Source organism: Protopterus annectens, chromosome 14.part0, assembly GCF_019279795.1.
Source record: "Protopterus annectens isolate FY-2018-M chromosome 14.part0, PAN1.0, whole genome shotgun sequence".
Classification (NCBI taxonomy): domain Eukaryota; kingdom Metazoa; phylum Chordata; order Ceratodontiformes; family Protopteridae; genus Protopterus; species Protopterus annectens.
In genome coordinates this window covers 487262272-487289847 of record NC_056748.1, presented here as the reverse complement: position 1 = coordinate 487289847, position 27576 = coordinate 487262272, and the positions used below count along the sequence as shown (strand labels likewise).

Sequence of the window (27576 nt, the reverse complement as noted above, 5' to 3'; positions counted from 1 at the left end):
TGAGGCGAAAATATACCGACGACAGAAAGTGCACTGATTAAATAAAGCACAAAACCGACAGCAAGGTACGTCGTGGTCAGGGCCTAGGCAAGGAATACAGTACGAATCAAAATCTTTATGAGGTATTTGCTTTCCACAAGTAATGCAATTATTAACTTTTACTGACATCGATAAAGAGCAAGAAAAAGTTTTCCCAATGAGGTACTTAGCTTTAGATGAAGACTTCGGTTCTGAAACTCGAAAACGAAAATTTCAGGAGTCGGCCGACCGGCACTTGCGAACTGCTTCTGCTTCGGGCACCGCGCGGCAAGAAAGACTGATGTAATGGCGTCGGCTGCATGTTTTATACCCCTGACGACCTGACATCATGGAAGGGACAGCAACCAATGCAGGACTCAAGACTTTGTTAATCAGGCCGACTGAGGGCTACCTGCAGGCAGATAACCCAAATGTAATGACTGCAACAGTGAAACACGAAGAACATCTACTTACTTTCCCCATTTTCATAATTATAAATTTGATAACATTTCTGCCTTTGAAATTTCAGTAGGAAGCCGTATTTATGTTTGTTCATGTGTGCACTCATGTACTCACCCCCATATAAAAATATATGCGCACGCACACACACCTATATATATTTACAAATACATACATACACTGGTATTTATACACATGTGTGTTTACAAGTGCAAAAGAACACATGCAAATATATGCATGAATATGCGCACACACACCCATAGACGTACACTTCTACATGTACAAATACACACATATATGCAGATATGTATATACACATAACACACGCACAGACCGCTAGGAAGTAGAATACTAGAATGCGGCTATGCCAGTCAAGCTTCCTAAAGCCCAGCATGGTGTAGCTTAGCAACCAGCTTATTATCTGCTGTGTGTTAGCATTTACTGAGAATACAGATTATACCACATACCTTCAGAAACATACTACCAAATAATAAGAACACTTTATACTGGTCTGCCACAGGACAGATAATATAAAGCATGTATAAATCAAATTTTATAGTAAAAAGAAGGAAATTTAAAGAAGGAAATCAGGACCTACCACATTTACATTTTCCTCGCAGGATACATCTGTTGCGTCAGATGGAGTATCGGGGCTAAATGCTTTACTTTTCTTTTCCATTATGTACTGGTTGCCTAGAACTTTCCGCTTTATTTTTTTGAGAGAAAGAAAACAAAACAGTAATTAGTACAGATCAAGTTTTGCTCACTATTTACCTGCGAAAAAAATGAAGAAAAAAAAATAAACAAACTTGAGTTCCTATATTGCCTACCTCATCGCCTAGCCAAAACATAATCGTTATCAGTAGGTGTATTACTGGTTTTATGCTCTAACTTCCTTTTCAGTTCAGTGTTTTTCTCAGAAGCACTTTCAAAAGTGCACATGTTCTACACTGGCTCATGATGCGGTGTCACACTCGGCACTAAAACAGGATTGCTAACCCTGAGTTTGCCAGTTCATTGTAACCTTTATCATACAGGAAAGTCAAAAACATCAGCCACTGGATGCAGGGGACATCTACAAAGGGAAAGTGCATGAGAGACTTTTTGCTACTGTGTTTTTAGACAGACAGTAATAAGAAGTTATGTACCTACCATAACGCTCCATGTTAGTTGTCTTCTTCTCACCTTCTTTCTTGCTGGTTGGGTTCGGAGCCGATCCTCGGCTCCGACTCGGCCATCTTCAAAAGCTCGAGAGCTGCTTACTGGCTCGAGGCCCCCTCCTATATCCCACGATGCCTGGCGCTAGATACCCAGATCTCATTTGGTAACCTAACTACAGACATAATAATAATAATGATAATACAGTAACAGTAGCAGGATACAGGAAACTACTGGAGAGACTGACAGTCAGAAGTAACAGCCAGAGAAGACTCAGCCAGTGATAAAGAAGCCTAAGGAACTCTTCTCGGTCTACTAGGATAGGGGGATGGAGGGTGGGACGCAAGAAAGAAAGCGAGAAGAAGACAACTAACATGGAACGTTATGGTAGGTACATAACTTCTTAATGTTAAGTTGTCTATCTCACCTTCATTCTTGCTGGTTGGGACAGCGTCCCTAGCACCTCAATCCTGGGTGGCTCATCGGAACAGACTCTTCAGAACAGTGGAACCAAAATAAGCCACATCCAGCTTATAATGTGAAATGAAGGTATGTGGATTAGCCCAGGTAGCTGCCGCACAAATAGTTTCCATTGGCAATCTAGCCTGAAAAGCCACAGAAGTAGCTAAAGTTCTGGTGGAGTGACTTTTGGGTTTAGCAGGAAGGTCTTTATTTCTCAACTGATATATAAAGGTAATAGTAGAAGACAACCACCTAGATAAGGTGACTTTTGACACCGGTATGCCTTGTTTTCCTTCAGCGTAAGACAGGAACAACTGGTCTGATTTTCTGAATTGCTTGGTTCTATGCAAGTAAAAGCGTAATTGTCTATGGACATCCAACTGATGTCATTTGTATTCTGCCTTGTTGGAATAATTCGGAAAGAACACGGGCAGTTCAATGGACTGATTCAAATTACATTCAGAAGTAACCTTTGGGAGAAAGGAAGGATTAGTCTGAAGAGAAACTCTATCATTGTGAAAAACTAGGTAAGGAGGACGAACACAAAGAGCCTGAAGTTCAGAAACTCCTCTGGCCGATGTAACTGCAACCAAAAGAAGGGTTTTCCAAGAAAGAAACTTCAAGGAAGAAGCTGCCGGTTCAAAGAGGGGGCAGTATCAGGGAAGCTAAAATCAAATTCAGATCCCATGGAGGTGGGGGATCTCTTACTGGGGGCCTCTGTAGAGTGGTCCCCTTCAGAAAGGCTTTACAAAGCTTATGGGACATGATGCTTGAATCAGATAGGCCCGTATGAAAGTTTGAAATTGCAGCTAGCTGAACTCTAATCGTGGCAGAAGAGGATCCAGTTCGAAAAAGTTCTGCTAGAAAATCTAAAATATGGTGCACAGGGGCTGAAAAGGGATCTATATTCCTGTTCTCTGCCCATAAGGAAAAACGTTTCCACTTACTAGCATAAGTCTTTCTAGTGGTCGACTTATGCGAGGATAAAATGATTTCACGCACTGAACGGGAGATGTTGGGAAGCCTGGCTAAAGTCGGAAGTGGAGAAACGAAGCAGTGAGCTGGAGAGATTGAAGACATTGGTGCAGCCCGCCCGACTGATGGATCAGGAGATCTGGAATTGGGTGCAGGGCTGCTCCAGAAGGTGATGATGCAGGAAGGGGAACCAAATTTGTCGAAGCCAGTAAGGGGCAATGAGGATCATCTTGCATCCCAGTGTGGTAGCTTTCTGAATTAGTTTGGGAATCAGGGGGAATGGAGGGAATGCATAAAGAAGTCCCTGGGGCCAATTGTGAACTACAGCGTCTCTGGGAAGAGGTAAGAGAGAGAAAGAATTGTCGCACTTGCTGTTGAAGGGGGTGGCAAAAAGGTCGCAGCAAGGCTGACCCCATTTGCGGAAGATTCTGTCTGCCACAGTCTGATTGAGAGACCACTCGTAAGGCACGAGAATTGCTCTGCTCAGCCTGTCTGCTATAACATTGGACTTCCCAGGGATGTGTGCTGCTATCGGAAACCGTTGGGAAGAGATTGCCCACTGCCAGAGTCTGAGTGCTTCTCGACATAAGGGGTATGACTTGGTTCCGCCCTGCTTGTTGATGTACCATACCACTGACATATTGTCTGCTTGAATTGCAATGGTCACGGTGGGAAGAGAGTTCTGAAGAGCGTGCAATGCTAAAAGCACGGCTTTCATCTCCAAGACATTGATATGCAGATGGTACTTGTGAGGCTGCCAGGTGCCTTGGACTGTTCTGTCCTGATAATGCCCCCCCACCCGATCAGGGAGGCGTCCGTGGTCACCGTAGCTACTGGAGGAGGAAGAACAAATGGTCTGCCCTGGTGTAATGATGGGGAAACCATCCACCAAACAAGTTGGTTTTTGCATGACTGTGTAATCATTATCCTGTGAGACATCGGGAGTTGCTGGAAAGACCATTGTGTGAACAGCATCCACTGAAGAATCCTTATATGAAAGCGTGCAAGGGGGACTAGTATTATAGCCGCTGCCATGAAACCCAATGTTTTTAGGACAAATCTGGCCTGAATCTTTTTGCATCCTAATAAGATCTGCACATGTCGTTGAATGGCTAACACTCTGTCTACTGGTAGAGTCGCTGACATGTCCTTTGTGTTTGTTTGCACCTATAAAGGTGATAGATTGACAAGGCAACAATGCAGACTTTTCAAAATTTATTGTGATGCCTTTAGTGGAGCACGTTTGGATGGTGTAGTCTCTGGCTAGCAGCAGGTGATGCCTGGTGGTTGCAGTAAGGAGCCAGTCGTCTAAATATGGAAACACCTGGAATCCTTGCCGTCTCAAGTGAGTGGTGACTACTGCCAAACATTTGGGGAACACCCTGGGGGCTGTGGTGAGACCAAAGGGTAGCGCTCTGAACTGATAATGAATGGCTCCCAGCCGGAAGCGGAGGAATCCTCTGGAACATCTGTGCATTTTGATATGGTAGTACGCATCCTGAAGATCTATGGAGCACATCCAATTGTCCTGACCCAGAAAGGGTAAAATGGACTGTAGCGTGACCATCCGGTACTTCGTTCTTTGAACAGACCTGTTTAGTCTGCTGAGATCCAGAATGGGTTTCCAATCCCCTGTCTTTTTTGGTACCAAAAAGAACCTCAAGTAAATTTCGGATCCTTGCTGGTCTGCTGGGACTGACTGGATGGCTCTTTTTCTTAGCTGTTTTGAAATTTCTTGAACTGCTTGATCCCTTGGATTGGGTGGAACATCTGGAAGGGATTTGTTGGGAATGTAGGGAGTGTGAAAGAAGGGGATTTTGTAGCCTTCGGATATGATAGAAAGTACCCATTTGTCTTTTGTTATACTTTGCCAGGCTTCTGGGTACAGCGATAATCTTCCCCCGACTGCATCCGAAGGTGGACAGCCGGGCAGCACTTCAGGGATGTTGGAAGGGCTTGTCAGAGAAGGATTTTCTCTTTGGCCCTGATTTTGCAGATACCACCTGGCGGCGTCTACTGTTGTTCCCTCCTCTGCCCCTGGAGGGGAGCTCTCCATGTCCATCAGGCACTGCTCCCTGGGATTTCCGGAACCACATCTTCCCACTCTTCTGACCTTTGGGATACGGTCTTGAAGGAGTGGAAAAACGGACTCCAACGGCAGAGAGAGTCTTGCCTTCCTGCTCACACCTGGTAAGGGTATCCTTCCCCTGTGGTCCAAACAGAGCAGAACCATCAAAGGGGGTGTTGGTGAAAGACACCTTAAAGGGTTCCACAAAGTTGCATAACCACATCCAAGCGTGTCTCCCCAAAGCCACACCTGTGCCTGCGGCCCTACTCACTCCATCGGCTGCATAAGAGATGAGCCGCATGGAGGAGTTTACTACAGAATTTAGAGTCACCAGCTGGGAGGCAGTCTTAGCCTGAGCCCCCGCAGCTGAGTGATCTTGAAGGGTATCTCCTAACTCTTTAAGGAGATCCCTTTGAAGGCGGGTAAAATGGCACAAATAGTTCAGAGACCTCATGGAAAAGGTCGCTGACGAAAACATCCACTTCCCATATCTGTCCATCGTCAGATTCCTTATTAGGGGGATGGACAGACAAAGAAGTTTCAGCCAACTCCTTTTTAGTGGCCGCTGCTACCACCATGGCATCAACGGGAACACCCTTGGCCAGAAATTGCTTGTCCTGAGGGGTGGTGATGAATTTTGTGGGCCTACGGGGAGCTGGTTCCATTGTCTGGAGCTGACCACACCTTTCGAGCCACCACCGACATCAGTGGATCGAAAGACAGAGACACCCAGGAGGTGGAGGGTCGGGAACCAAGGGCGTCCAGGAATACCGACTCATCCTCGGAAGGGTTAGTCCATTTCCCCCTCTGCCTAAGGATTTCAAGCATGTCTGAGAAGGAGACATCGTCAGAGGGGGATCACAGGGACCCTTCCGACTCCTCCAAATCGGTATCTGAAGTGACAGACTCAGGGGAGTCAACATGCTTCCTTTTGCATTTTCTCTTTCGAGGGGGCTCCTCTGAATGAACAGGGGAGGCCTCGGAAGAGGAAGATACACCCAATGGGGTGCCCTGGAGCACTTGTTCCCCATGCTTGTGGTCTGAAGGAGGGGCAGAGACAGGAGCAGGCACCATGGGGGGAGGAGCTGATGAGGCCGACCGTGAGGCTAACTCAGATGCCAGCACACTCCTCATGACCTCGAAGGCGCCCCTTTCCGATGCCATAGAAGGCTCCGGCTCCGAAGAGACCGGAATCCTTCCCGGCACCGAGAGGGACGGCTCCGAAGCCGATGTAGGAGCCGAACTCACCTGCACCGAAGCTCCGAGAGGGAGAACGGGGTTGGACAAGGGTCCGATGCCACTCGCCCTTTCAGAGCAGACGAGGGAGTCCCGGCACCCAGATCCCTCCAAGGACGGCACCATGGAAGAGATCGGAGCCGACGACGGCACTGAAAGGGGAGGTATCTGTGCCGACGGACCCACGGTTCCAGCCACAGCATGCTCCGGCTCCGAACTCAAGGTATGAGTCGAAGGAGGAACTATTGGAGAAATAGGTAGAGCCGAACCCTGGTGAGGGGGGCTGGATAGCATTTTTGCCAGGGTCTGCGACTTTAAAAGCCTGCTCACCACTCTCTCCAAATCATGGTCAGATAGCCTAGACGACCGAGAAGAGTGGGATCGAGGACTCCGCTCAGATTGCAATAAGGGTGACCCTGGAGCCAAGTGTATCGACTCCAATGATGGTGACCTGGAGTGTATCCGACTCCCTGACGGTTCCAACGGAAGAGTCGGAGCCGACTGAGAGATAGGTACTTTGGCTCCAGTCGGAGCTGAAGTTGACTTAGAGATAGGTACTTTGGTTCCAGCCGGAACCGAAGTTGAAGCAGAAGCCATACCCGGCGACGGCTCCGAGCTGGGAGCCGACTGCTTCGATGGCCTAGAAGGTTTCACTGACTGAGTCTTGGCCGGTGATCCTTCAGGTTTAAGCAAACCCCTCAGGATAAGCTTATTCCTACGCTCCTGCAGGACTCTTGGACTAAAGGCGTGACACACCAAGCAAGAGTCCTGCAGGTGTAGGGAGCCCAAGCAGTAGACAAAAGAGGTGTGACCATCTGTCAGATACATTTTCTGACAGCATGAGTCACACTCCTTGAATCCCGACACTTTTGTGTCTTTAGACATTCCTGTAAAGGAAAATCAAATACAAATAACAAGTAGAGTGGAGAGTAGGTAACTGAAAAAAAATACACACAATTCACACAAGTTACCACACCCTAACAGCACACACACACTATAATAATGTAAGACCTACAAGCTACCACAATTTACTAAAAAGAAAATTTTGTCTACCTTAGAAAAAAAAAAAAACAATGATAAGCCTCTAACTAAAACGGCTTACTTTGAAGGGTAAACTGGGGTGGGGGAGGGAAATGAAAAACTCTCTAAGGAGAAAACAAGTTTTGAAGGGGGGATAAACACTAACAAACTGCTATAGAATCTACTCTGAGCTATAACAATAAAAGTATACCTAACAAGTACAAAAAAGTCCTAAATATAAGAACAAAGTGAAAATTACGACCTGAGCCAGCAAACATAACCTCGTAGCAGAAGCGACAAACGAGATCTGGGTATCTAGCGCCAGGCATCATGGGATATAGGAGGGGGCCTCGAGCCAGTAAGCAGCTCTCGAGCTTTTGAAGATGGCAGAGTCGGAGCCAACCGAACCCAACCAGCAAGAATGAAGGCAAGATAGACAGCTTAACATGAGACAGGATGGCAAATTACAATACAAATGGAATTCACTTCAAAGGTTTGCTTGGTCATGCCTGTCCGTCCTTCCCTTCCAACAGCAAAGATGGCAAAATTATTCTATGCTCATGAAAGCACAGTTGCACAAGTCCTACTTGCCTGTAACAGTTGATGTTCAAATTTCACACTGCCTCAGTGGCATATGGTTTCTACAGCTTTCCAGAGCTCAGAATTCCTTCCTCTGACTCTTTCCAAAAGGGGGTTGACCAAGTCTATCATATCAAGGGAAGCCTAACCCCTAAGAAAGTTAGTTATTTAGGCTTTTAGTGCCAAGTAGGAAGAACCAAGAGAGACCAGAAGCAAGAATTACCTGAAACCAACCAGATCCCAGGCATAAAAGCTCCAACACAAATAACCCAAGTCAGCCAACAGCACAACAAGGTTGGATACTATCAAACTATATACAAAATAAAGGGGATGGTGTGTGGGTGCTACCACTGCAGCAGTGTGAAAATCAAACATCTACAATTACAAGTAAGTAGGGCTTGCACATTTATACTATGTTCATCATTCACACTGCCTTAGTGGCATATGGCTAGATCCGCAAAGCTTAGCCTACCTGGAAAGAAGATAGATAAGGAACAAGGAGCCAGTGGAGAATGGTCCTTGCAAAGCCTTCTCTGGAATGCGAGAAAGATTCTAGCTTGTAGTGCTCTGTAAAGGTATGAGCAGAGGGCCAGGTTGCTGACTCTAGAATCTCCTCCTTTCCAATATGACACCAAAGAGAGAATAAGGCTCTGGTGGAGTGTGCCTTAACCTCACCTGGAATAGAGTTACCATGGTGAGAGGAACAAACAAAAGCAGAGTACAATCAATGAGCAGTTGTTTACTTGGAGACAAAATGACCTTTCTTAGCATCAGAACAGCTTTCCTGCAGGACTTTGTTCTGTCAAGCTAATACACATGCATTCCAAGGTATTCAGAATCTTCTCTCCCTTGTTTTTAGGTTACAGAAAGAAAACTGGGAGATTGATAGCTTGATTCATGGAAAATTCAGAAACAATTTTTGGCATGAAAGAAGGATTAATGTATAAAACAACCCTGTAAATCCAAACAAAGCAACAAGCAGCTGAAATAACTCAACAGAAATAGCGTACTGCACTTTATTTACCGCTTTCGTCCGTAGACTTCATCAGAATAAAACAATTCACAAAATTAGGACTTAAATACATCACAAATCACCATAGAAATTAATTGAAATTGATAATTCTATTAATTAAAAAATAAGAGTCAATACAGGATCATTTTTGGCCTTTCTTGTCTGACATTTAGGAGCACTTTGGTAAGAAGAGGCATTGGTGGGAAGGCATAGACCGTCAGAGCTTTCCAGCTGAATGATAGAGCATCCACTTTTCATGCTTGAGAGTGATAAGTTCTTGTGCAGAATTTCTGTAGTTGGCAATTGTGAGGGGAGGCGAAAAGATCTATGTCTGGGAGTCCCCATTTCCTTGTTATCATGCTGAACACCTGTGGATTTAGTTTCCATTCGTGAGGGTCCATGAGATTTCTGCTTAGTTCGTCTGCCAGTGTATTTTTTGTTCCTGGCAGGAATTGTGCCTGCAGATGTACCTGATAGGTTAGTGCTGTGTTCCACAAGGTCATGGCTTGCCTGCATAGGGGGTAGGAATGTGTGCCCCCTTGCTTATGTACCACATAACTGTGGTATTGTCCGTCTTTATTAGTAGTTGTCCTGGATGTAGTAGGTCCTTGAAAGCTGTCAGGGCATTCTGTACTGCTAGCATCTCTTTCTGATTGATGTGAAGATGCATTTGTTCCTTGGGCCACGTGCCCCCGAATACATTTCCCTGCCATATGTGCCCCCCCAGGCATAATCCGATGCATCCGTTATTATTGTCTGCCTGGCTGTGGGTAAGTTGAAAGGCTGTCCCTTGTTGTGGTTACAGGCCTGGGACCACCATCGAAACTCCTGTTGTAGGCAAGGAATTAAAGTTATGATTGTCTCCACGCTGTGACAATGTTGAGTCCAAACACTTTTTAAATACCATTGTAGCTTCCTCATATGCAGTCTTGCATATGGAATTAGTAGAATGCAGGACGCCATGAAGCCCAGGGCCTGCAGAATTTTTCTTGCAGGGAGCTGGGTCTTTGTTGCCATCAGGTGAAAGTATTGAGTCAGTTGCCTTTGCTTGTCTGGCGTGAGATAAGCCATCTGGGCAGTTGTATTTAAGCTTGCACCCAGGAATATTATCTCTTGAGAGGGCACTACTTTTGATTTCTTTTTGTTTACTGTGTACCCTAGGTAAATTAGTAATCTTTTTACGAACGCCAGATGCTGTAGTAGAATGTCCTTGCTCTCTGCTTGAATAAGGCAGTCGTCCAAGTAGGGATATATTTGAATTCCTTTTTGTCTGCAAAATGCAATTACTGGTGCCAGGCATTTTGTAAAGATCCTGGGCGCAGTAGATAAGCCAAAGTGCAGTGCAGAGAATTGGTAATGCGTTGAGCCTGCTATGAATCTGAGGTATCTTCTGCAAGTTTGTTTGACTGGGACATGCAGGTATGCCTCCTTGAGGTCTAAAGTAACTAGCCAAGCCTTCTTGCCCAGCATGGGCAGAAGCTGCTGTAGTGTTAACATTTTGAATTTTGGTACATCCAGGAAAGTATTTAGGATTGACAGGTCCAGTATTGGTCTCCAGGCTTTGTCCTTTCTGGGTACTAAGAAAAAGCTGGAGTAAAATCCTTGCCCCTGTTCTTGCTGTGGTACTCTTTGAATAGCTCCCATGTCCATGAGAGCAGCAATTTGTTTTTGCGCCTCTGCCCATTGGTCCTGTGGCAGGTCTGGCATACCTCTTGATTTTGGAAGTGTGCGAAAGTGGAACCTGTAACATTGAGAAACCATATTCAGTACCCATTTGTCCTGGGTGATTATGTGCCAATTTTTTGAGAAAAGTGCTAGCTTCCCCCCTAGGGGTTCTGCCAAAAGGTAAGTGCATGGCATCTGTAGAGGGAAGTCATTGGGACTGTTTCCTATAAGGTTGTGATTTGTCTTCCTCTCCTTTGGGGGATGAAGCACCCCATTGTTTAGGTCTGTAGGAGCCTTGGGGCTGAGATCTGCCTCTTGGACATCTGTATCTGCCTCTTTGTGGCCTGTCTGACACTGGAAAGGGCCAATTTTTTGAAGGCCAGTTTCTGCTAAACCTGGGTGGTTGAACCTGTAAGAAATCCTTTACTGTCTGCACTGATTTTGCTTTATCCTCCATTTTCTTTAACACCTCTTCTGCCTTAACACCACACAAAGTATCATGCTGTAGTGGAGCATCCAATAATTTAACTTTAACATGGTCAGGTAAACTTTGTTCTTTCAACCAAGCATGCCTTCGAATAACAGAGCCTGTAACTGCGGCTCTACAAGAAGCATCTAATGAATCAAAACCACATTGTAAAGTATGCTTTCCCACTTGTTCAGCTGCATGCAATAAATCCTGCATTTCTTTACGGTCAGGACTTTGAGACTGAAACCATTTTCTACTTTAACAATGACATGAGATACTGTTGATATTTAAGCATGCGAAACTGGCAATTTAAAGCCCTTACAGCTAAAGTAGCAGAAGTGTAAACTTTTTCCCCCCATCTGTCCAGAGCTCTGGAATCTCTATCAGAGGGGACATGATTTTTAGCAGTGGAAGCCTTAACCCCTTTAGGACCCTGAGAAATTGTTTCTGGATCTGCAGCAGGGTTTTTGTAAAGAAATTTATGAGAGTCAGGGACCCTGTAGTACCTGTCTGGCTTGACTGGTGCAGGGGGTAAAGAATCAGGAGTCAGACTGGATTCAGAAAAAACATCAATAATATCAAGCACAGGGGGAATAGCCAGGGGCCTGTGCTGGGGCAATAAAAGAAAGTCTCTGAGCCTTTTCTTGGATTCTGAATAATTCTGGCTCTCCCAATGGAAATGCTCCCTCATGGTGTGCAGGGTTTCCCCAAAAGAATAATCCTCAGGCGGAGAGGCTGAAGGTATAGACTCTTCTGCATCAGAGTCCTCATAGGGAGGGAGAGAGTATCCCTGGTCAGAAGAGGAATCAGAGGAAATAGAAACCTGGTCAGAGGAATCATAGGCAGTGTCTTGCCTAGGCCTTTTGTCAGGAGGGGGATGGGAACCCCTGATTAAAGTAATTAGGTCTTCGACCATTTTAAGCATCTGTTTCTTTGGTATGGATGACTGTTCAGTAGAATGCTGCACTTGTTTCTTTGTCTTTAATGGTGTTTTTAACTTTGCCTTGGCTGCTGTAGTAGGCTTAATTGTAAGCTGTGAAGGTCTGAAAACACCCTCAGAAGCCGATGCCTGCTCAGACGCTCTGGACCCATCTGAGGGAATAGTTTCCGTAGGCCCAATACCTTGAGTTTCCACAGGCCTCGGTGTCTCCACGTGGCTGTCGGATAGGGCCTGTGGCTCTGAGGTAGCGGGTGTCAGGGGATGCGAAAGCGCCTCACTGAGAACCGGCGACTAGCCTAGAAGAGGCTTCGTCGTCGGTTTTGGACCTCAGATGCCTGTCCTTTCCTTTGTCTTTACGTTTTATATAAATTCCGGTCGTCGGTTGTTCCGATGGCATTATGTAATTAAACCTTCGGCCAAAATAATGTAAAGCAAAATCAAACCGACGTTTAATAGTGCGTTTGTTGAGTCTAGCACAAACCCAACAACTAGTAACGTCGTGGTCAGGGCCTAGGCAAGGAATACAGTAAGAGTGAAAGTCCTTATGAGGTATTTGCTTCTCACAAGAAATACAATTATTAACTTTTACTGACATCAGTCTGGAGCAAGAAAAAGTTTCCCCAACGAGGTACTTAGCTTTATTGAAGACTTTGGTTCTGAAACTCAATTTCGAAAATCTCAGGAGTCGGCCGACCGGCACTTGCGAACTGCTTTTGCTTAGGGCACCGCGCGGCAAGAAAGACTGAAGAAAATGGCGTCGGTTGCATCTTTTATAACTCTGGTGCACTGACGTCAGGGAAGAGGCGACAGCAACCGACGCCGGACCAAGACTTTGGAACTCGGGCCGACTGCAGGTAGCCTGCTGGAGGATAACCCAAGTGTAATGACTGCAACAGTGAAACACGATGAATATCTTAAAGGTGCATTCAAAATTTCATTTTTTTAAATCCTCAAAACAATTCTGGTTATATACCCAAGCATACCTTCTCAATACAATAAAAGCAGCTGCATTAGTAGAAATAATGTCTACACCTTCCAAGACACTCTTTAAAGCAAGTTTCAAAACCTGGGTAAACTTAGATACAGTCTTACTCATATAACATTTCTCTTCAGCAGACAAAGATACAGCAAAGTGTTTTAAAAAACAACAAGCACACTGCAAAATACATTTCCACATAAATCCCTGAAATTTTACAATTCAAGACTAAATTACTAGAGTGAGCCAGCTATTTTCCTTGAGACTGTAACCATTTGTCAATTTTATCTAGCGGTTTAGGGTTAGAAGAAACCAAGGCTCTCTTAGAATTAGCAGCTAGAGAAACCACAGCCGGATCAGATGACAAGAGAGCAAAGACAGCTGCAATACCAGAGTACACCTTGTGTTTCCTCAAGCTAGTTAACCAGGCAAAGGGATTTCACATGTAGTTTTAGAATTTTCTATGGACTGCAACACAGGAGAAACAGCCAAAATATTTAGAATCTCATTGTCAGAAATATCAGACTCTGACAACCTCTGGAATAGCTCCAGATTGCCTCCTTCTCTATACCTAGTAGCATCTGTGGACAGGTGAACACTTGCTTAGGTTTTTGAACTAGCTCATCTGCTGAAGAATCAGATTGGGATGGACTCGTGTGTGCTCACTACTGTCTAGACTGATCAAAATGACTACGGGGCTACCTTCTGAAAAGCAGCAGTCTCCAAGACTAGCTTCTGCAAAACACTCATAACTAAGGAAACCACATTAGCTCTGTAAGTAGTAATAACTTGATTGTCTTGCGGTGAAATCTCTGTTTCTTCTTACTATGAACACTACACTAGAGGACAAAATATCTGGGGACAGTATTATGTCTGGCAAGGAGTCTCTTACCCAGGACCTCTCCTGCACCTGAAGGGTATGGTTCTCCCATACCTGAACCAGGTATTAGAACAGCCACAGAAAATGTTTTTGACCTGTGTACTGTAGAGGGCTGAGGGGAAAACATCTAAGTGGTCTGCAGGTCGGCTTAAGGCAACAACAGATTCACAACCCTTGGTATGAGGCATATTGTTGAACGTTTTTCCTTTTTGGTGCAACTGGATTTTGTGGTTGTTGGGGGAAGTATCAGGATACATCAAGTCAGGGGAAAAAACACCATCCAGAATAATATACTGACACTATTAAGGGGTGACTAAAGAGGAGCAACATTAGGAAATATAAACTAGGTCCTCTGACATTAAATAGGACTAAACTGCATAAAATATAGCAGAAAATTTAAATTGTGCCAAGCCATGTTCTACTACTTGCACAATACAGTAAACAGCACACAGTCACAGTACCAAGTAAAATTAAATTCTCCAAATAGTGACAAAAAATCAAATATATGCCCTTTAAAACAGAAACCTTTTAAAACAGCATAAATAAGCATCTATTTAGATAGATATTCTTTTATCAGAAATGAAAAAAATATCTCCATAGAAAAAGCAAACAAAATCTGATGTAAAAAAAACAGCTATGGCAGTGCAATATCAGTAGTAAATATAGACATTAAGAAAGAAAGGGGAAAAAAACAATATTTTCCTGTCAAAACTTACAAATGAAGCAGATAAACAGAAACAAGAGGGAGAGTGTGTTCAACTGACACCACAGGATTTCAATTTCCCAATGCAAGTCATAGAACATTTTAGGTAGGAAAAAAAAAAATCAGAAGTAAACAATAAAGAGAAAGAGATGTTCCCAAAGGTTGAGTTTGGAAACTGTAATCCACCAATGCAGGCTGCTGATAATGTTCAGCTGTTTGAATCCTACAGCTGAAAATAAATGACTGAATAACTGACTTTCTTTGACAGGAGTTAGTGCTTTGGCTAACATCCACCATCTGGGGAAGCCTGTAGTCAGAGGTGGGGATTTCAAGCTCTGGAAAGCTACTCGAGTGAATCTGTGTGGGCACAAGGCCCATATGCCACTGAGGCAGTGAGAACAATGAACATCTGATGTACAACCCAAGCTGGGGAGTAACAGCATCATTTTGCATGGGGATAAAGCTCTGAGTGTAAATGTGGTGCTGAAATACTCAGGAGGGAAAGTATATGGAGTGATTAATGCTGGCTGTAAAGTGGTCCAATCGATTGCAATGTCAAAACTTTCTGGCGGTAAGAGTTTTATAGCATGCAGTACTACAGACTCAGGATGACTGCTTGGTAGCTACCAAACTGGGCTTGAATGCAGCTTTACATGTATGTGCAAAAGTGCAGACATGCTCTGGTAGAAGAAAACAGGAAGTCGAAAACCTCATCTGCTAAAAAGACTAAGCTCTAAATGTATAAAAAGTACAGTTGTGTAAGTTGAATTTACCATAACAGTAGATGTTTGAATGATCACTGCTGCAGTAGCCTTAGCTATATGGGTTATATCCTGCCAAGGATATAACAGCCAGCCAGCTTCCAAAGCTTCAGGACACTTTCCATGCACCCAAATTGTCAAGCAGCTCAAGCTGAGCTGACTAAAATACAAGTTTGGGAAGAAAGCCCTTCAGAGCTTTCCTAACAGCAGTGTGTGTGAGGCTGAACCCTCAGAGGACAAAGCTAGGAAATAACAAAAAATAAATGTCCACACCCTGGCATAAAAAATACACCAAAAACAATGGGGATAGAGGGAGGGAGCAGTTATTACAGGAGTGATCATATGAACATCTACTGCTGTGATAAGTTCAACTTACACAACTATACTATGTACTTCATACTGATCACTGCTGCAGTAGCCTTAGCTATATGGCCAGATTACCACAGCTAACTATATTTAGGTGGTGGAAGGAGAAGGATGTAGTAGACCCTGGAGAATGGTCCTAGCAAAGCATGACCTATACCTTGAGAAGGAATCCAGCTTACAGTGCTTTGTAGTATTATTTCTGAAATCTAGCCCTTTCTAAAAGGCCAGAGCAGCAGCCAAGGTCCTTGTAGCATGGGGCTTGACCCTGCTTGGAATAGGATTTATCATACGAGTATAACAAAAGGTAATAACCTTAACCATTTGGAAACAGTCAGCTTTGACACTGGTTTTCCATTCTTACCTTCACAAGAAATGAACAATAGATCTAATGATCTGAAAGATTATTAATTCTGTCAAAATAGTACCAGAGTTGTCTGTGAACATACAAGGTATGGATTACCATTTCTCCCTCATTTTTAGGTTAAAGAAAAAAACAGGAAGATGGGAAAGTCCGACTTAAAGTAAACTCGGAAACCACTTTAGGCATAAAAGGAGGATTAGTTCTCAAACAAACCCTGTCCTTGTGGAAAATGAGGTAGGGCCGACTCACCATAAGAGCTTGCAGCCCAGATACCCTTCATGCAGAGGTCAGAGTAATCGATAAAAATGTTTACCATCTCAAGGAACTTCAAGTCAGCCAGATTAGTTGGTTCAAATGGAGCAAGTGTTAGTTTCTCAACACAAAATTAAGATCCCCAGGAGGGGCCACCAGTTTACTTGGAGGCCTCTTATGCAAAACTCCTTTCAGGAACATTTTGACATGTGACCGCCTTGAAAGAGGATGGTCCATGGACAGACATGCTTAAATGGCCTAAAAAGGAAGCTTGCTAGAGGAAAGAGTAGAATCACAAACAGAAACATTCCTGACCAGAGAAAAGGCCTCTGACTTCCAGACCTTCTTGTGTGGAGTCCTAGAACAGGATTTTACCATTTGATCATTCACAAAGGAGGCAAAGAGGTTTACTTGAGGAGCTCCCCACAGATGGAACAAATCTTGGAAGACTCCTAGATCCAGTTTCCATTTGTGGGGGTCTGCCTTTGTCCTGCTCAGCTTGTCTGCCACACAATTTTGCTCTGACAGAAGGTATGATACCTGTAAGACTGAGATTGTGTTGTGAAGCTATATCCCAAGCTAACATGGTTAGTCAGCTAAGGGGATACAATCTGGCTCCCCCTTGCTTGTTGATATACATCATTGTGGTATTGTCTTGTAACCACTGGAGGAGGTCCTGGGGACCAAAGATGGTTCAGAGAATTGAGGGCTTTGATTAAGGCAAGCATATCCTTCATACACAAGTACTTGCATCTATCCTTGGTGTCCCACACACCCTGCACTTTTCTCTCTCCTAAAACTACTTCCCAAGCAAAATCTGAAGAATCTGTAGTGACTTACTGCATTGGATCAGGGAGGGAGAAGGAAGGGGAGACTTTGACTTAAAGATATCCGTTGCCTCCACTAAGCGAGCTCTCTTATGACAAACCCCAGTACTGGGATCTGAAAAGATAAAGGGTGTTGATGCTGGGACCAAAGAAATTTCATACACTACTGTATCTTTCTCATGTGGAATCTTGCCAGGGGTATCATGAGAATCATAGATGCCATGAGACTCAAAATCCTCATGTATTCCCTCGCAGTGCCTGAAGTCTGAGTGAAAAAAAAAAAACTTAGAAATAGATCTAAATAAAGAACTATTTTTTCCAGTGGAAGAAAATCTGAACTAGGCTGTCTAGTTGACATGGCAGGAGCACAATCCTGAGAGGAGTCAAGAAAGACTTTTGAATGTTGTCCTGCAATCCCAGCTTGTGCAAGAGATCTCTCACCCAAGAAAGAGATTCCTGACATTTTGAAAAATACTCTACAAAGATAAGAAATTTGTCTAACTATAGAAAAATGTGGATACCCCGTAGCCTGCAATGAGCTATAACTGGAGCTAGATACTTTGTGAAAACTCTTCATTTAGTGAATAGTCCCAAAGGGTAAGGCAGAGAACTGATAATATGATCCAGACACACAAAAAAAAAATTAAGAAATGCCTGAAATCTGGATGAATAGGAATGTGATAAGCATCTTTCAAGTCTAGTATTATCAGGAAACTTGAAAGGGGAAGAGACAACAGATTGTGAAGTGACATGAGTACTATCACAAGCAGTTTTGGGAAATAAAGATCCAGAACTAGTCTCAAAGTGTTTTCTTTCTTTGGGACTAGGAACATCCTTGAATAAAACCCCTTCCCAACCTGGGATAGAGGACAGCATATGATGAAGAACAAGTGGAAACAAAACAGTCTGACCTGTAAGATGCGGAATAACCCCCTGGAAAGGAGGAATTTCATCCCACTGCCATCTGTAAACCCTGAGGAATGATTTTCAGAACCCACTTGTCTGAAGCAATCTGCTGTCAGAGTAAGATGGCAAATCAGACTTTCTGGAAGAGAAAGAGGGTCAGGGTGGGAGGGATTCACAAGGTCTCGAATAGTAATTCGGACATGGAGTGTTCTTGGTTTTGGGATGTTTGAGACTTTTTGGAACCTGAATTCTGTTGAGACTAAATTGGATGAAGAGAAAGAAAACAACATCAGAAAATTTGGAAGAGGACTGAAAAATCGTAGGGAGTCCCTGGATCAGCTTGCCCCTTTCATCACACTTTTTAATCACCTCTGCAGTAGAGGGGGTCAAAACACAATCTCTATCCCATGGAGAATTTAAAATCTCATTTTTATCATCTCACAGCAAGAGGTTCTCCGGTTCGATCCTCGGTTGGGGTGCCTTCTGTCGGAGTCTGCATGTCCTCCCCGTGGTCACGTGGGTTTCCTCCGGGTGCTCCGGTTTCCTCCCACATCCCAAAGACATGCTGTAGGTGGATAGGACACTCTAAATTGGCCCTAGGTGTGTGTGGGTGTGTGTGTGTGTGTGTGTGTGTGTGTGTGTGTGTGTGTGTGTGTGTGTGTGTGTGTGTGTGTGTGTGTGTGTGTGTGTGTGTGTGTGCCTTCTGTGGAAGGTTGGGCGCCGGGCTGGCAACTTCACACCATAAAACTCCACTGCCAATCATGAGAGGACAGGTGATCTGCTGTGGCGACCCCTAACCAGGAAAAGCTGAAAGAAGAAGAAGAAGAAGAAGAAGAAGAAGAAGATAAGGTTCTGAGAATGCAGCCAAGGAAACCTTATTAAAACTGTACCAGTGGCCATAGCCATTGGAAGAAGTACCAACAAAGTCATACGCAAACTGCAAACAATGAGTAGTGACCTGTGCAATAGAAGAAATTAAAGCAGATTTTTCTGTAGATAAAATATTATTCATACTTTCCCAATATGTCAGAATAAACTTTAAAATATGAGCCTGACAATTTCAAATTCTGAAATTCAAAGTTTCAGAACTACACACTTTTCCCCCCATACATATGAATAATTTTCCATCCTTATTAGAATGGGTAAGATTGGAATTAACTACGTGTTTAGCAGCAGAGGAGTCAACCAAGGCTATAGCTGCTGTTTCAGGTTTGGGAATCATATATAAAAATTTAAAAGATATAGGAACTTTATACATTTTATCTGCCTTTATAGGAACAGCTGGCTAACTATCAGGAAAATTGCAGGCAGTAAGAACCACATCTTTTAAAGTAACAGGACAGGGGGGATGGGTGTAGGTTCGGGGACACTTTATAATCATGAAATTCTGAAATATCAAGTTTCAGAATTCCGAGATTATAAAGCCAAAAGCTCAACACACCGAAACACCAGAAGAGCGAATTTCAAAATCCCGAAGTTCATGTTGAAGTAGCGCTTCTGGTGTTGCGGTGTGTGAATGGATACTTGGAAGTTCAGGTAAGGATTTATGTTTAAAGGTTTTGGTTAGGGGCTTTAGTGCGTGTCAGTGTGTGTTGTGACTGTGATGTGTGTGTGTGTGTGTGTGTGTGAGAGGGGAATGTAGGTGTGTGGTGGTGTTTTCATGTGTTTGTGTAGTGCGACCTTGGAGTTAGTATATTTAAGTAAGGGGGGATGTGGGGGTGGAGGGGGGCTTCCCCCCTGCTTGTATGTAGTGCAGGTTTGTGTGTGGGGGGAAAGTGTATGTGTATGGTTAGTGTAGGATTTGAGATTTTAAAATTCGAGCTTCTGAGGTTTCGGGATTGTAAGGTTTCAGCTTTATGATCTCGAAATTCAATATTTCAGGATTTTGGGATTATAAAGTGAACCCGTAGGTTCAGAAAGTCCTTCTGTAATAAGTTGTCTTTTTTGAGAGACTGCAAAAACCTCAGTATTCTCCCACTGAAAACACTGGGACTTTCTAGCAATAGTCTCAGTGAAAGAAAAAAAAAACACAGGAAGAATCAGAAAGCGAGATCTCCGCCAAGTCTGAATCAGAAATCAGAGGACAAAATCCTGAATCCATCCCTGCATCATACGGTTCAGATTCAGAATCTTGAATCTCTTCAGGAAGGAGGCATCCCTCTTTCTTTTACCAGAAACTACGCTACAAGGATCAATAACCTGAATCAATCAAACCATGAGCCAGTCCAAGAAAACTACTCCTATCCAAAGAAATTTGAGGCAGAATAGATACATGCTTGGTTTCCCCATTTCTTTTTGAAAACTAAATGAAAACTCCAGGCAAGCTGGAACTTCAATGAGTGACCTCTCAAACCTCTTGAATCAGAGGCACATGGGATATATGCAAATGATCCTCATGAACACCAGGTGTTTCAGTTAATTAGCGATTCTGAATGCCCATGACTTGTTTAATCGTTTTAATGGACTTCAGGCCAATAAAGCCAAACCCCACTAGCTGTGGATATGCATATTTTGGCCTTGTTATGACCTCATTAGCACAGCACAAGCAAAGTGTTTGACTAAGTATAAGAAACACAGGGCTGTTATACCCAGCTGATGACCTTCTCACTCAATGTTTTAGTTTATTTGGGATATTTTGCACTCACCCTAATGATAATGGACATCAGCTGGGTATAAAAGCCCTGTGTTTCTTCTGTGTTGATGAGGTCATAAGGTCGAAATATGCATATCCACAGCTAGTGAGGTTTGGATTTATTGGCCTGAAGTTGTCCATTAAAATGACGAAACAAGTCATGGGTATTCAGAATCACCAATTAGCTGAAACAACTGGTGTTCATAAGGGTCATTTGCATATATCCCATGTGCCTCTGATTCAAGAGGTTTGAGAGGTTACTCATTGGAGGTTCCAGCTTGCCTAGAATTTTCATTTAGTTTTTAGTGTGTTTTTTTGTGTGACCTTCTCACTCATTGTTTTTGTTTCTTTTTGAAAGGAAAATGGGGCCAACTGTTGTTACTAATGGCACCCACTGATTCCCCTGGGATGAGCACAGCATTCTGACACAACAGAGAAACCTTCCCTGTTCCCTCTCCCAGGACTCATAAGAGTGGTTCCCACTGAGGGGAACCAGACAACTGCAGAGGACATGGCTAACCCCCAGTCCATAGTGGCTGTAGGTGCTACACCAGAGACATCATGGGTAAAAGCTGAGTGGTCTGAGGAATTACAAATGGCCCCACCAGAGCTACCCACCTGCAGCTGAGGAAAATTGCTAGCCTGCTGTAATGGCAAAGGTTGTTTAGTTAACTTTTTCTTTTTATGGCTGGAAGGAGGACTCACTATGGGGGGATAACAATCTGTTCCATGGTCAGGCTGAAAATGGTCCCTCTAACCTGGGGAAAACGAGCAAAATATAGGTAAAACAAAAGTTACTTTGTTGACAGTAAAAAGCACTTTGAAACATTGTGGCAGCCCTACAACCTTAAAATAAAGGATTTCTCCACAGGAAAAAAAATATCAGATAACACTACTTTTAAACTGATAGAAACAAGTGCTCCATTTAAAAGTACATTGCAGTCTTCAGAAACTTTAAAACACAACACTCCTAACTTTAAAATAACTTTCCTAAAGTGGAAAGTAATAAAACATCAGTAAAAAAATAAGAAATGTGCCCAGGGAAAGCACAAGCAGACTGTCAATCCCCAAAAGCCTCAGAGGAGTGTACTCTTTAGTGGCAGTAAAGCTCTGAAGGGTTTTGTGCCCAAGCTTTTCTTTTAGTCAGCTCAGTTTGAGCTACTTGTCAGTTTGAGTGCATGAAAGGTGCCCTAAAGCTTTGGAAGCTGGCCAGCTGTTACATCCTTGGAAGGATATAACCCATATAGTCAGGGCTACTGCAGCAGTGATCAATATGAAGAACATTCAGAGTCTCTACTGGATGATGACCCACTAGCACTCAATTCTGTATTCAGCCTTAGCAAAAAGTATGGCTATAAAATATATTCCTGTCTTAAAAGAAGGAAAAAAAAAGTGTCAGGCACATCTGGAGAGAAGGGTTGTGCTTGATGGTCAAGGAACATTTTGAAAGAAGGGGAACAGAGCTGGTGGAGCACAACTAGTGTGAATGATTCTGTCTCCGAGAAAATTTCAAGCACATTAATGGAATGGTTCAGGGAAATTTTAGAATCTGCTTATAGAAGGAAAGGAGTTGGTCTTGAGGGACACTCGGTCCTTACAAAAGACCAGATATGGCTCCCTCTAGGTAAGGGTCTGAAGCTCTGAGAACCTGTGAATAGAGGTGATGGTCATTAGGAAAACAGTTTTCCAAGCTCCAAACTCTAACACTGCCAAGGTAGCATGGTTTAAAAGATGAAAGAGCAATCCTATTGATTATGTTCAGACCACATACAGGAGGGGGCATTCTATAAAGAAGGACAAATATTTGTTTTTATCTGTTTACATTAGATAACCAGGAAAGTTCGACTGGACTTTCAAGTTGGCTGCATACTGATCGATCAACAGATTGGTCAGAGCTCTCTCTATCTGAAAACTTAAAAATTGTGAAAAAAGGCCAGTAAAAGCTATACATTTGGGTAAAATTCAGTTATGGGTTAGTAAGCACACTGACTGCATGCCAGCAAAGTTTGGAGAGAAAATCAACCAGGAAAAAAAAAAGAAAAGAAAAAGCTCTGGCTCAAAAATCTTGCAGCTGGTCAACAAAATGCTACTGAAGTTTCAGCTTTGGTACAGTAAATGGGTTCCGGGAATTTGGAGGAAAATCAAATTGCACTCGAGGTGATAAAAGCTACTGAGATGAATTGATAAAACTGTAAAAATAAGGCTGAAATGAAAAGGCTGACTGTGGATGAGGCTTCACAAAGAGATGTTTTTAAAAAAAATAGTAGTTACTTTATTTTATTTATATTTGTTTACCGGGGTAGAAATCTGAGCAATACTGACCAATTTATTTAGATAACAGAGCATGCAGAAAATACATTAGATTTTCTACTGTACCAGAGACACTGGAATGAACAGACTGCATTAGTTTTATGGAAGTGCAAATAAGCAACTGGACTACTGTTCCACAACAGGATTTATTATCTGAGAGAACGCTATATGTACACTCCAAAATCAGATCATGAGGAAGCAGCAAAGACCTGCATTAGTAAAGGTACAGACATACCAGCAGAGACAGCTGCTCTTGACAAAACTGTGGCAGAAAGCAAATGCTTTAAAAATTGGGGATAGCAGAGTCCTTGTGGAAAATGATTATTCATTGTAGAGCAGGCAGAAGAGAAGCGAGTTTATCCCAGCAATCAGGGAATAATGACAGGCAGGTATGAGATTCACACTGCTGTCTTTAGGGTATTTTTCCTGGAGAATCAAAGACATTTTTGATAGACACTGGCAATTAAACCTTTTCCATTTTTCCAAAGGAAAGGGTCTAGGCAACATAATACATCACAGGAGCACACTAGAAGAATCAGGAGTACCTTGGACTTGAAACAGATACTGTTGTTGGGAAATTAGTGATTAAACGGGAGATCATCAATCCCATTAGAACAAGGATTAGACATGTAAAATGCATCTTGTAAGAAGTGGATGAGAAAGACTGGAAGTTCGTTGACTGTTTTTAACTGGTAAATGAACTATAAATAAAATATCACATTTTATATCCTTAATGTTGACAAGGACATTGAAGGGAATGAATTAGTTACAATTCAAATCAGCTTTGTATAGGGTGCAATCAGATATTTTAAATGAGAGGTGTGTGTGTGTGTGTGTGTGGGGGGGGGGGTCTCATCAGTGCCTGCAGTTTACATTAAAGATATTAAAGCAAGGGAGTACTTTTTATTAGGAAAGTAAATATTGTGGGAAGAAATAGCAAATGAATTGTTATGGCTAGGCTTGTATAGGCCCTAGGGCAGATAGTCCAGTACCAACCTGTGAACCTATGTAGACTTTACATTGTAATAATGTAAGTTTTGGAAAGAAGCAAGTTAAATAATGCTATGATTTTTGACAGCTGAGGTGGGGGGTGTAAAGTGTATTGACTATATTATACTTTGAATTAAAATAATAATTTCCCTTGTTTGTGCATTGGTGGAAGTCTAGATTAATGTCATTGGTTTAAACTAAATATTGAAAACTGCTTTTGATGTTTAATGGCGGATTTGTATTCATTATAAGATGTGTTTATTTTTGTATGTAGCTATTAAATCTTTTACCTGGAACAACTTTTGCCTAATTATCATGTTAGATCAGTTATGATGTACTTGTTTTTTTTTGTTTTATTATGCAGCTCTTCACTCCAGACCTCCTCCGAAAAGTAGTCCTGAATGATTCAGTTGGACAATCCAAGTAAACAAATGCAATAAATAAAACAAAATGATGAAAGGTACAAAACACAGTAGCACTTTCTTGCACTTGCAACATCATTGGCTATTTTGTTTTCATTAAGAAAATTCAATAAGTGAGAGAACTCTACAGGTGCAAGCAATTAATTATGGCAGCTCTTAACAGTGTGGCCCAAATGAAATGTACAATTTTTATGCATCTGCAAAGTTACTAACTGCTTTACTTGAAAATGAGCTGCATGTAGGTGCAGCCAACTAAATATGAGGTCTGAACACTGACTGAAATATATGAGGTAGACTGTAATTAACATTTAAATGTACATTGGCAAGCAGCTCGGTGAAAATGAAGTCTGAAACTGTGGGAAGTGACTATATCATACAAGTAGTTACCTATCTAGCAGCTTTAATATTTGACTGCATTTCATTTAAAGGTAGCAAGTGTAGTTTTCTTTTGTTTGTATAAACACTGCTTTATTTATAAATTGCAGTTACAGTTCTTATGCAGTTCACATACATGGTGCACTACTCCTCCACTGGCAGTTGGCCTAAGTACTTTCAGACCATTTTCCACTGACGTTTAACTATACATCAGAACAACCTACTACCAAGGGTTAAAACAGCCTTTCTTCCTTTGTTTCATCAACAGCTCTACTGAAAAATCACCAACTACTCCCTTTCTTTCCAACCTCATTTTTCCTGCACGCTTTTTACTCTACATACATGTTCATAGGTAGGTACTAGGCTATCTAAGGGCCTAAAGTAAGCCTAGCCAGCAAGGTTCCCTGGCTTACGCCCCCCAAGAAAGTTATTTTCCTGTGGCCCTGTCGAGCAGAGCCACAGAAGTGATCCCCGGGGTGTATTTCCTATTTCCCATCTACTTATCAAGATTTTTCTTGAAGAGTGTTAATGAGAAACTTTGCTTGACATAGATGGGTAGCTTTTTCCAGAGTATGGGAAGTCTTTGGGACAGGAATCTATCCCTCCAGCATGTCCTGTTTATTGTGGTGACAAGGTTTAGATCCCTAGAGCATGTAGTTCGGAGGGATTGGGATTTCTTTAGGTGTAGCATGTCCAACAGCTCTGGGTTTGACATAGCTTTATATGTTAGGCAGAGATCACCTCGGAGTAGGCGATATGCTATGGAGTAAAGCTGGAGTTTTTTGAGACGGTCAGTGTAAGGCACCTGTTTGAGGCCAGTAATCCTTTTTGTGAGGCACTTCTGTGACCTTTCCAGCTGCTGCAGATGTCTTGTGAGGTACATTCCAAAAGGGGCGTTGTACTCTATAATGAGTCTAATGAGTGTCGAGTAGAGGGGAACAATGACCTCTTTTTTCCTAGATGAGAACCCTTTTGTGATGAGGTATGCCATATAGAAGGATCTCCTGACTACTGTGGTGATATGATTATCAAAGGAGAGACTACTGTCCACCTGGGTCCCCAGGTCTCTCATCACACATTCGGCATTACGTAGACTGCCGCCTATGTGGTAGTTCATGGGTACAGAGTTTTTACCACAGGGGATGACACTGCACTTTTTGGCACTGAGCTTGAGGCCATGGCTCTGACACCAGGCATCTGTCTCAGTGAGGCCCTTCTGTAGGATGTCCACATTACTTGGGGACTCAACTATGACTCCTAGTTTGCAGTCATCTGAGAACTTCGTTAGCAAAGGCCTTCTGTGTTAGCCTGTACTTCAGAGGATTAGATACAAAACAGGAGAGGTCCGAGGACTGAACCCTGTGGTACTCCATTTGTCATTGGTTTGAAGTCAGATTTGTAGTCTGCAACTTTTACAGTGTGGGTTCCGTCAGTAAGCCAATTGGCAGTCCATCTTGTGACATAGGGATTTATACCTAGTTTAGTGAGTTTAGCTATAATTCCAGAATAGGGGATGGTGTTGAAAGCCTTTGTGAGGTCAAGATAGGCTGTGTGAACCACCTTACCCTCATCTACAGCTTTGGTGACTGCCTCAAAGAAGTCGATCAGGTTCAGGAGGCATGATCTGCCTTTCACAAACCCGAACTGGGTGGGGTCCAGAGTTTGGAGGTTACCAATGTCTTTGTTTAGGTCTTGCATGATGATACGTTCAATGGCCTTACAGACCAGGCTCATCAGGCTAATAGGGTGATAGTTCCCGGGATTAGTGGTGGCTCCCCCTTTATGGAGTGGGATAACTGTTGCTGTGCACCATTCAATGGGCACAAAGCCTGATGTGAGACTATGATTGAACATGGTGCTTAGGTGGGGAGCCAGTTCGTTCTGAAGTTTGGGTAAAATGTAGCCTGGGATGTTGTCCGGTCCCACGGATGCTGCGTTTTTTTGCTTTAGAGAGTGCAGCTTTTACCTGCGTAGTTGTGATTACAGGGACTTTGCATTCTTCCTGTATAGATATGGGCCCTTTAGGGGGTGAGAGGGGGGTAAAGTTAGCACTGAACCTATCTGCTAGGATGTTGGCAATATCAGTTCTGTAATTTTGATGCAGTTGTGCTGCAACTCAGAGCAGATCTGGGTGTTGCCATTGAGATTCTTGACATAGCTATAGAATGCTTTGTGGCTGTCTCTAGAATCAGTGGCGATTTTGTTTTCATAGCTAGCTTTGGAGGATCTTATAAAGGATCTCACCTTCTTATTGAAGCTGACCAGGGAACTCTTCCCACTCATAGGATTTTACTCTCTTTTGCAACAGTTTCTTCCGTCTGTTGTAGAGTTTGTTTATGGCATGGGACAACCAGATAGGCTTCCTTTTTTTGGAGGATAGCACGATCCATGCACTCATGTAAGTGCTTAGAGAGTGCATCTGTGTAGGATTCAACAGTCATAACTGTATTGTCTATCTACATGGGTGTCATGAAGTTCGCCACTTCTGTCTTAAGAAGCATGAAGTTGGCTTTGGAGAAATTTTTTACCGCGATTTCCTTAATGGGGAGTGGGGGTGTGGATATCTAGGGTGATTAGCTTATGATCAGATCTGACCAATGAGGAGTTGACTTCAGGTGTGGAACACCGGTCACTCATGTTGGTAATGACTAAGTCTAGGATATTGTTGCCCCTGGTGGGGGTGTGGATAAGTTGATTCAGGGCATTGGAATTGATGAATTCCAGAAAGCGTTGAGCGAAGGAATTGGTACACGA

The 27576-nt window shown here is 43.0% G+C and overlaps 1 protein-coding gene across 1 annotated transcript in view; it reads right to left on the bottom strand.

Annotated features, from left to right (window-relative positions):
- Positions 1-27576, bottom strand: part of ARHGAP19 (Rho GTPase activating protein 19) — a gene marked incomplete in the record, with an annotated part of 961985 nt that overhangs the window by 187972 nt on the left and 746437 nt on the right. The window contains 1 exon segment of the mRNA XM_044056243.1: positions 1076-1183. Coding sequence (XP_043912178.1) covers positions 1076-1183 — 108 coding nt within the window.